At 59.1% G+C, this 8,912-nt stretch overlaps 2 protein-coding genes across 4 annotated transcripts; one reads left to right on the forward strand and one right to left on the reverse strand.

The window, feature by feature from the left end:
* The first annotated feature begins 212 nt into the window (after positions 1 to 212).
* On the forward strand, positions 213 to 5,122 carry IMPDH2 (inosine monophosphate dehydrogenase 2). Of its 3 annotated transcripts, none has more exons than XM_044921666.1 (14): positions 213 to 401; positions 848 to 896; positions 1,118 to 1,219; positions 1,333 to 1,392; positions 1,734 to 1,940; positions 2,460 to 2,547; positions 2,621 to 2,820; positions 2,900 to 2,990; positions 3,091 to 3,186; positions 4,178 to 4,321; positions 4,408 to 4,552; positions 4,651 to 4,794; positions 4,875 to 4,958; positions 5,053 to 5,122. In XM_044921666.1, exons 1-14 carry the CDS (start codon positions 304 to 306, stop codon positions 5,072 to 5,074), a joined length of 1,530 nt encoding a protein of 509 aa, XP_044777601.1. In that variant the 5' UTR covers positions 213 to 303; the 3' UTR covers positions 5,075 to 5,122. The 3 variants fall into 3 exon arrangements, with proteins under 3 accessions (XP_044777601.1, XP_044777603.1, XP_021542600.1); XM_021686925.1 differs by having other exon boundaries at positions 214 to 401; positions 1,333 to 1,407; XM_044921668.1 differs by lacking the exon at positions 1,333 to 1,392.
* Positions 5,123 to 5,705: 583 nt separating this feature from the next.
* NDUFAF3 (NADH:ubiquinone oxidoreductase complex assembly factor 3) lies at positions 5,706 to 7,058 on the reverse strand. Its single transcript, XM_021687035.1, has 5 exons — positions 6,763 to 7,058; positions 6,467 to 6,659; positions 6,244 to 6,310; positions 6,027 to 6,127; positions 5,706 to 5,947 (listed from the first exon to the last, which is right to left on the reverse strand). The coding sequence occupies exons 1-5, from the start codon at positions 6,837 to 6,839 to the stop codon at positions 5,741 to 5,743; spliced, it is 645 nt and encodes a 214-aa protein (XP_021542710.1). The 5' UTR covers positions 6,840 to 7,058; the 3' UTR covers positions 5,706 to 5,740.
* Positions 7,059 to 8,912: the final 1,854 nt, after the last annotated feature.

Here is an 8,912-nt window from a genome sequence, read left to right on the forward strand (position 1 = left end):
CCCAGCGGGCCATCGGAAGCAAAGCCTTGCCTGCTGGTTGAACGGGTCACGGTCCTGCGGGAGGGGGCAGCCTCGGGAACGCCCAACCTTGTGGCTGCACGCCTAGGGCGTGCTCCGCGCATGCGCTCCCTCGATAGCCCCGCCCGGGAGGCGCACGGGCTCCGCCTGTTCGTACTGCGTCCTGACGTCAGTGACGCGCAGGGCGCAATGACGATATCGGCGGGTTTATATTGGCGCGGCCCAGACGGCTGAGGCCTCTGCGGCGCGGTCTTCGGACACACGCGGCTTTGCCCGGCGGTGGCCATGGCCGACTACCTGATTAGCGGGGGCACGTCCTACGTGCCAGACGACGGGCTCACAGCGCAGCAACTGTTCAACTGCGGGGACGGCCTCACCTACAAGTGCGGGCCTAGCGGGCTCACCTGGGCGAGGAGACGGGCGGCGCGCTGGACTGGGAGGCCGGGCGGGGTTTTCCACAGAGCCCGCTTGGACCCGGGCATGGGAGACAGGTTCCGGAGAATTCCCCACCCATCTCTGGGGCTCCGTTTGATAGATCTGAAGTGCGGCGGGATGGAGGAGGCATCTTGGCAGTGCTTGAGATTTCAGGCTAGAAGCTTCATTCTCTCGGCACATGGAGTTGTCAGGGTGCCAGGGTCGCTGATGACAGCTAGGTGGCAGAAAAGGTCCCGTCTCCATCTCCACCTTGTGATTTGTCTGCCCTGCCTGTGACACGGGCTAGGTCAGTGCCCTCTAAGGCCCAGATGCCTTATGACATGATCTATGGGGATGGAATCCCGGGCCGCCCTAAGCCTGAGCCTTACTCCCAATTCGCTCCCCTCCCCCGTAGTGACTTTCTCATTCTCCCTGGGTACATCGACTTCACTGCAGACCAGGTGGTGAGTATGGCCAGAAATTGGGTCCTGAGCATCAAGGTTGGGTAAGGTACTTCTCTTCCCTGGTCTCTCGGCTACCACAGCAGATTGGGCTTGGGGGTGGATTCTATGGAATAGTCTGATTGGCATGCAGGTCATACAGGGCACCTGTTTTATGGGGGACCTGGCACCACCCTGAGGCTTTTATGAGGTATTTGCCACATTATCGGGCCGTATTTCCTCAGGACCTGACTTCTGCTCTGACCAAAAAGATCACTCTGAAGACCCCACTGGTTTCCTCACCCATGGACACAGTCACAGAGGCTGGCATGGCCATAGCAATGGCGGTGAGCATCATGGGGTGTAAGGACAAAAGGAGGGGCCTCACACTCTTCCCCAAAGACATACATAGTCATGCTGCTCTTTGTCACTTTTTCACGATCTTCTGTTTATCATGCAGCTTACAGGTGGAATTGGCTTCATCCACCACAACTGTACACCTGAGTTCCAAGCCAACGAAGTTCGGAAAGTGAAGGTCAGAAGGGCAAGGATCATGGTCAAGAGCTCCTGGGAATTGCACTGAGGTGGAGTGGGGTGGAAGTGGGGGATTTGTTTTCCTAATTTAGGATCCTTTTTTCCCCACTTTGGGGTTCAGTTCCTGAGAAGAGCATGAGACCTTGTGTCCTAAGGCAAGAGAAGAGGACCAGGTGGATAGTACCTACAGCCCACCCATGTTTACTATCCCTGGGTTTGAATTGTGATTTGGTTCTATGGTACTGCCAGAGGGGGAGTTGGCGTAGACCCCAGGCTTCAGACTGGTAAAGACGGTTCAGAAATGTTCTTTCTCACCATCCCTTCCAGAAATATGAGCAGGGATTCATTACAGACCCTGTGGTCCTCAGCCCCAAAGATCGAGTGCGGGATGTGTTTGAAGCCAAAGCCCGGCATGGATTCTGTGGTATTCCAATCACCGACACAGGCCGGATGGGGAGCCGCTTGGTGGGCATCATTTCTTCAAGGGACATAGATTTTCTCAAGGAGGAGGAACACGACCGGTTTTTGGAAGAGGTGGGTGCTACTGACAAATCAAAGCCAAGCTCTGGTGGCCAAGGCTTAAGACGAGGTTTCTATTGCCTGAATGGCATCTCTGGGGGCTTCTGCTGTCCAGGAAAGATGAATGCCCAGCCAAGTCTCTGACCCCTTCATGGGGTTCCTGCATCTCTTCCCCACCAGATGCTCTCATTCTGCCCAAGTGTTTGCCAGCATGCATGCTGTGTTGCCACTCCCAAGGTGGGGGCAGTGCTCAAGGACCAACCGCAGCCTCCTCTTCCAACTCTCGTCATTGCTCTGGCAGGGCCCTTCTTTCTCTGCTATGTAACAGCATGTTCTGTGTACCGCATTGTTCTTTCTACTCAATTCTCACCCGTGCCACTGTATTGCTGCACTGGCTGTTGGGTTCACTTGAGGAGGGTGGTTTGGGTGCAGGTGTGTGATCAGGGTGGTCTGTGGAACCTCACCCCCGAGTTAGGTCAGGGTGTGTTGGAGGTCTGGTCTCTGGGCCCTTCTCACAGCTCCCCTCACTGCTAGATCATGACGAAGAGGGAAGACTTGGTGGTAGCCCCTGCAGGCATCACACTGAAGGAAGCAAATGAAATTCTGCAGCGCAGCAAGAAGGGTGAGTTCTAGAGGTGGAAGGGTTCTGGAACCAAAGATCAGAGTTCTGATTTATGTACCTTCCCTATCCCCAGGAAAGTTACCCATTGTAAATGAAGATGATGAGCTGGTAGCCATCATTGCCCGGACAGACCTAAAGAAGAACCGGGATTACCCACTGGCCTCCAAAGACGCCAAGAAGCAGCTGCTGTGTGGAGCAGCCATTGGCACTCATGAAGATGACAAGTATCGGCTGGATTTGCTAGCCCAGGCTGGAGTGGACGTAGTGGTTTTGGTGAGATCTTGCACAGGCAGGGTGGGGTGGTAGGGACAGCTGTCATACCAGTCTCACTGGGACTTTCTCCCGGTCCCAGGACTCTTCCCAAGGAAACTCCATCTTCCAGATCAACATGATCAAGTACATCAAGGAGAAATATCCCTCCCTCCAAGTTATTGGAGGCAATGGTGAGGCAAGACTGGGCACCAAAGGATGTGGGGCAAGAGGTAGAGGAGCTAGGCTCCCACTCAGATCGTCACACAAGCCTTTCCCTGTTCTTCACTGCAGTGGTCACAGCTGCTCAGGCCAAGAACCTCATTGATGCTGGTGTAGATGCCCTGCGGGTGGGCATGGGCAGTGGCTCCATCTGCATCACCCAGGAAGGTAGGAAATGCTTCGGTGGGGCCCTCAGAGACTCTGGCTTCAGCAGGGCCCTTAGCCCCCTATGGCCTGGAGCCAAGCGCTCTTGTGGGAACTATGCTGAGTCCTCCAATAGGGGCAGTCCCAGGGCCAAACAGGCCCCTTGGATGGGTGACATGCTGGAAGACGAGCTCGTCATTCCTCACCTGCCACTACCCCCTGGCTAGCCTGGCCTCCTTGCTCTTGCTCTGCACCCTCTCTAAACTCTGGTCTGTTTGTTTTATTTAGTGGCTCCCAAGATCCCTCCAGACATAAAGTCCCACAGCCCCAAATGCCCTTCTACTGTCAAGGGCTGCTATAGTAAGTCCAGCCCGGCCCACTGGCCCGGCCCAGCTGCCCACTGCCCGGCTGCTTGGTTGACTGTAGCTGTAGCTCCCGGGGTTTGTGGTGTTGATGGGTGGGCAGGGCAAACTGAATGACAGACCATGGTTTTAGGGGCTGCTGGAGAACACAGCTCCTTCCTCTTCCTGGGGTGCTTGTAGGGCAGGACCTCCTTCACGTTGCCTACAGTAGGCACAGCTCAAGGACCAACAAGCGCACTCTTCCTTCCACATGACCACGCCCCTGATCTTGCCCAAGCTGCGAACCATGCTGGGAGGAAGGGGTGGGTGGGCCTCTGGGTACTAACTGCACGGTGACACCTACCCCCACTTGATACCAGGTGGGTGGGGCTCCCCCCCCCACCCCCCGGCTGCTGACTGCATGTGCCTGAGGCTGCCCTGGGCCGAGCACACATGCACGCGCACATGCAGGGTTGAGTGGAGGCCATCACTGCTGTTTGAACTGTTGAAGGCAGACAGGGCAGCAGCCCTTCCAGACATGACTCTTTCTCAGCCGGGCTGCAGTCCTGGTACAGGTGTAGCGGAGAGCTCCTGGGTGCTGAGTTACGGCCGCAGGGCCCCTTGCCTGTCCCCACGGATTCCACCCACCCATCTGTTCCTCCATTTCTCAATAGTGTTGGCCTGCGGGCGGCCACAAGCAACAGCGGTGTATAAGGTGTCAGAATATGCACGGCGCTTTGGTGTTCCTGTTATTGCTGATGGAGGAATCCAAAATGTGGGCCATATCGCCAAAGCCTTGGCCCTTGGGGCCTCCACAGGTGAGGCCCAACACCCAGGGAGTCTGGTGGGATTCCTTCCCCAGGGCCACTCAGCGTCTGCTCCACTCACTCCCATTTGTCCACAGTCATGATGGGTTCCCTCCTGGCTGCTACCACTGAGGCCCCTGGCGAGTACTTCTTCTCCGATGGGATCCGGCTAAAGAAATACCGTGGTATGGGTTCTCTTGATGCCATGGACAAGCATCTCAGCAGCCAGAACCGATATTTCAGGTGGGACAGGAAGGTCAATTACCCTGTACTGACAGCCTTGTACTGATAGCCTCATCCATGCTTTGACCTTGCCTATGTCGTCTTGCCTTTTCCTACAGTGAAGCTGATAAAATCAAGGTGGCCCAAGGGGTGTCTGGGGCTGTGCAGGACAAAGGGTCCATCCACAAATTTGTCCCCTACCTGATCGCTGGCATCCAGCACTCCTGCCAGGACATTGGTGCCAAGAGTTTGACCCAAGTCCGGTAAGCCAGGAGAGCTGGGACATGGGTAGAGGAGCTAGTTGAGGGCCAGGTACCCACATCTGACATTTGCCTCTCTTCAGAGCCATGATGTATTCTGGAGAACTCAAGTTTGAGAAGAGAACATCCTCAGCTCAGGTGGAAGGGGGTGTTCACAGCCTCCATTCGTAAGTGACCAACCCTTTGGTACCCATCTACCCTTGGGGCAGAGGTTCCTTCTTTCTGCTGCCCCCACCTCAAAGCTGGTTGTTCTGCCTACAGGTATGAGAAGAGGCTTTTCTGAAAAGGGATACAGCATACTCCCTCAGTTTTTCAATAAAAGTTTGGGGAAAAAAAAAAAAGTGATGCTTGATCTTTGAGGTTAACAGGCAGGTGTGGCGACCGCCATCACAGACACGCAAGCACAACACTCTCATTTGTAGGGAAAGCCTCAGACCCTGAGGTCTGGATATTCCTTGGATCTGGAAGGAGGTACTAATTCTAAATTCAAAAAAGTCCCTCCTGAGGCAGCTCACAAGGTAGGTCAGGCCAGCTCTGGCTCACAAGGGTTCAGTCTCACATTGTGGCTGCTTAGGACAGGTCATGGAATAGTCCTCGGGGGCTTTGGACTGGCCCCCACAGGGCCTCCTGCTTGGCCACGTGGGACCAGGTTGAGAGCCACATACACAATTCTCTTAACTTGAATCTCCAAGGGACCTTGAGAAAGCAGAGGGTCCCCTCAAATCTGCATTGTGAGCAAGTACAAAGATTTGCATTTTGGGAGAGGTGCCTATACTGCCTCCAGCCTCTGAGAAACTATGTAGTCTAAATAAAAAGGGGATCCTCTGGTTTCACACAACCCCCCCCCCCCAAGAGCCCACTGAGCCAGCAGCTCTTCCTTGCTAGCAACACAACTAGTACAAAATGGGAAAGGTGGATTAAATTATTAATTTGGCAAGAAAGACAAGTGTTACAGTGCCAAAGGGGAAGGGCTGATGAAAGCGCTGGAAACCCCTGCACTCCGCGAAGTGCCAGCGCCTTCCTGGACAGGTGAGCTCAGTTCCTGGTGGTTCCTTCTGCAGCCTGTGAGCACAGTCCCTCCGGGTGGAGGGATAAGAGCAGCTCCTGTTACTCGGCCTTCATGACACAGGAAGTTGAAAGTGGCACAGGCATTGGGCTGCAAAGAGAAAGCCTGCATCAGCGTGGCGAGGGCTAGGCCTGGGCCCTGCTCCGCGCTCCTGAGGCGCAGGGCTTACCGTGTCCTGCACTTCCACGGCGATGCCCCGCTGCCGCAGGGCTTGCAGCACCTGGGGCTGCAGCCGTTCAGTCCGGGCTCCGGTGCCCACCACAACGATCTCTAGGGAAAGATGGCCAGGGCTAGCCTGCGGCAGGCAGGCCTGTGGGGAGGCTGGGGCGGGGTGGCTTTTGGCTTTCTAGGCCTGGAAGCACCTCAGCCCTCCCCTTCTCCAGTACCTATCTGGGGCTCCAGCAACCAGAAGAGGGAGAAGCTTTCTTCGGTGATGTCCCGGTGAGTTCCTACCTGTGTTGGGAGGAGGCAGGTTAAACAAGTTCGCGCAGCTTTCCCCACAGAGCCCTTACCTGCGCCACAAAGGGGCAACGGAAAAGCCCAAGTTGGCCAGGGACAGAATCAGGGGGCAGGCCTGGGACTCTGGCCCTCCGCTGCCTCACTGCTCACGTTCCACTGCACCACGGAGTGCGGGAGCAGCGCGCAGGGCCCAAGCACGCGATTTCCATTGACCGTGAAGCCGCGGCTGCTGTAGCTGTCGATATACATGGACTGCGGGGATTCGCGCTGCAGCAGGGAGATGCGCGTCCGCTGGTACAGCTCGTCGTCCGCCGGCGTGAGCCGATGCCCACGCCGTGGGGCCCTGCGGAGGGGTGTGCTCAGGGTCTAGCGTATCAGGAGGAGCCGGGCCGGGATCGCCGGCCGTGGCGGGGAGGGAGGATCAGGGACGCTGGGCCCGGGCTCACCTCAGCAGCTCGGCAGGAGAACAGCGTAGCACTGCCCGCGCTCGGCACAGGCCGGGAAGCACGAACGCGGCGACCATGTCGGACCGGCAAGCAGGAAGGCCGGCGCTGGGTCAGCGGGGTCGTGGCGGAGCGCGCCGACAGCGCCCCCTGCGTCCCGGCGGGCACGGCGCAGGTCGGCCGCCCCAGCGCGGGAGTTTGAGGGAGCAGGCCGATGCCAATTGTCCCAGGAGGACCCGTCCCCCGGCGCGGCTCCGGTGTCTGCACCTGCCACCCGCCCCGCCCCGGGCCCCCGCAGACCGTCCTGGGGGAGCCAGACAGCTGGTGGCGTGGCCCGCCTCAGAGCGCTGCCTGGGCCCCCGCTGCAGCCTGGCCCCCGGCTCTCGGCCATTACGTAGGGCTCCCGGGGCCTGGGGCGGGGCGGCCGCGCACCTGGTCGAGTCCCGCACACCTGGCCAGGGCGTGGGGCCAGCCTCCAAGCCCCTAATCCCAGGCTTTGGGGCGTCGGGTTCCCAGGGCGGGGCGGCCGGCTCAGGTTTCCCTCGCTCTCCCGCGAATCACGCCCCTCCCCAACCGTCACCCGCGCGACCGTTGGCGTCGCCGCCGCGCGTCTCCCAGGGCGTGGCTGCGCGTGGATTGGCTTCTCGGGAACGCGAGGGGGCGTGGCTGATTGGTTTCTCCTTAAAATGGCTCCGAGTCTGCGGCCGGAGCAAGCGGAAGGGGACGCCGTGGTAGGGCGATTGTAGCTGTCCGGGTGGGATCGACCGGGCCGAACGGGACCAGATATTGAACTAGACAGCGGCTGGAGCATCGCCCTGTCGTCGCTCACTCTGCTCGCGGCCCGAGAATTCCCCGACCCCCGTCTTGAGCCGAATCAGAGGGCCTACTGGCGCGAGAGTCGCTGGCGCCCGCGCGGGTTTCGGGCATCTCCGCGCCCCCACGGTGTCGTGGCCTCAAGGGAACGTTGACGCGTCTGCTACCCACGGGGTCGGGCGGGAGGGAGGTTCGGCACAGCGGGGGGCGGTCGCAATGGATTCCCGGGGGTCCCGTCGCCGCCATTGCCTCCCCCTCCCCCCCCACCCCAGCGCTCCGGGCGCGGGCAGAGTCACGGGACAAAGGGCTCCGGGTGCGGGGGTGTCCCCGAGGCTGGTGCGCGGGTTTACTTCCTCTCCGGCCCGACGGGCGAGCTCCTCTTTTGGTCGATCCCGAAGCCCGCACCGCCACCGTCACCGCACCGGTGGCCTGGTTTCATGGGACCAACAGGAGTAATCCTACCCTGCGGATCTAATCCGGATCGGGACCGGTCCTAAGGGAGGCCCTTACCAATTTTCCTATTGTTTTGGCGCCCAGGTGAGCGCCTCGTTCCCACTACACTCGGCTTTACCGCCCACTTCTAGGTCCGTCTTCTGGTACTGGGAATGGGGGGTCCTGATCTGGCCCCAGGGCAAGGGACCACCACCCTCCCGGGGTTAGTCCCCCCCCTCCCCCGCCCACGGCTGGACAGCGGGCAACGGAATCCCAAAAGCAGCTGTTGTCTCCAGAGCATTCCAGCTGCGCTTGGATTTCGTTCCCTGCTCTCCTGCCAGAGCAGCGTCCTGGCCTAGATGGGGTGGGCCAACCCCTGACCCCAGACATACTTTATTTGGGTCTCTCTGGTCTCCGCCCCTGTCTCAGGTGCGCCCTCAGGCTGGAGATGGTGGGCGTAGACGTCGGAGAGCCAGGGTTATGGTCATCTCTTGAACCTGGAGTAGCACTGACAAGGGAGGTTGGTCCCAGGGCTCTTGGACAGGGCTGCAATGGCGGTGAGTCCCACAGGGCAGGGCCACCCCAGCCCGCAGGCTATAGATAGCCTTTCACTTCCTGGGGAAAACCCACCCCAACCGTCTTCGTGTACCGAGAGTAGCTGAAGTCCCTGGCTTGGCCTCCAGCCTCCAGCCTGTTAGCAGCTGTCCCTGGGTCATGCGACTGCGGAATGGAAAGCGCTTTGGAATGACACGATCACTCCCGTTGAGTGGGCACCCAAGAAGCCATCGGGAATGTCGTGTCCGCCCAGTGCTCTTTCGGGGATCCCAGCAGGGCCTTGCAGCCCTGGCCCAGAAAGGGATCTTGCCAAACTTCCTGCCCCTAGGATCCCCTCCTTTCTGAACTCTGGG

This window comes from Neomonachus schauinslandi, chromosome 1 (genome assembly GCF_002201575.2).
Source record: "Neomonachus schauinslandi chromosome 1, ASM220157v2, whole genome shotgun sequence".
Lineage (NCBI taxonomy): Eukaryota > Metazoa > Chordata > Mammalia > Carnivora > Phocidae > Neomonachus > Neomonachus schauinslandi.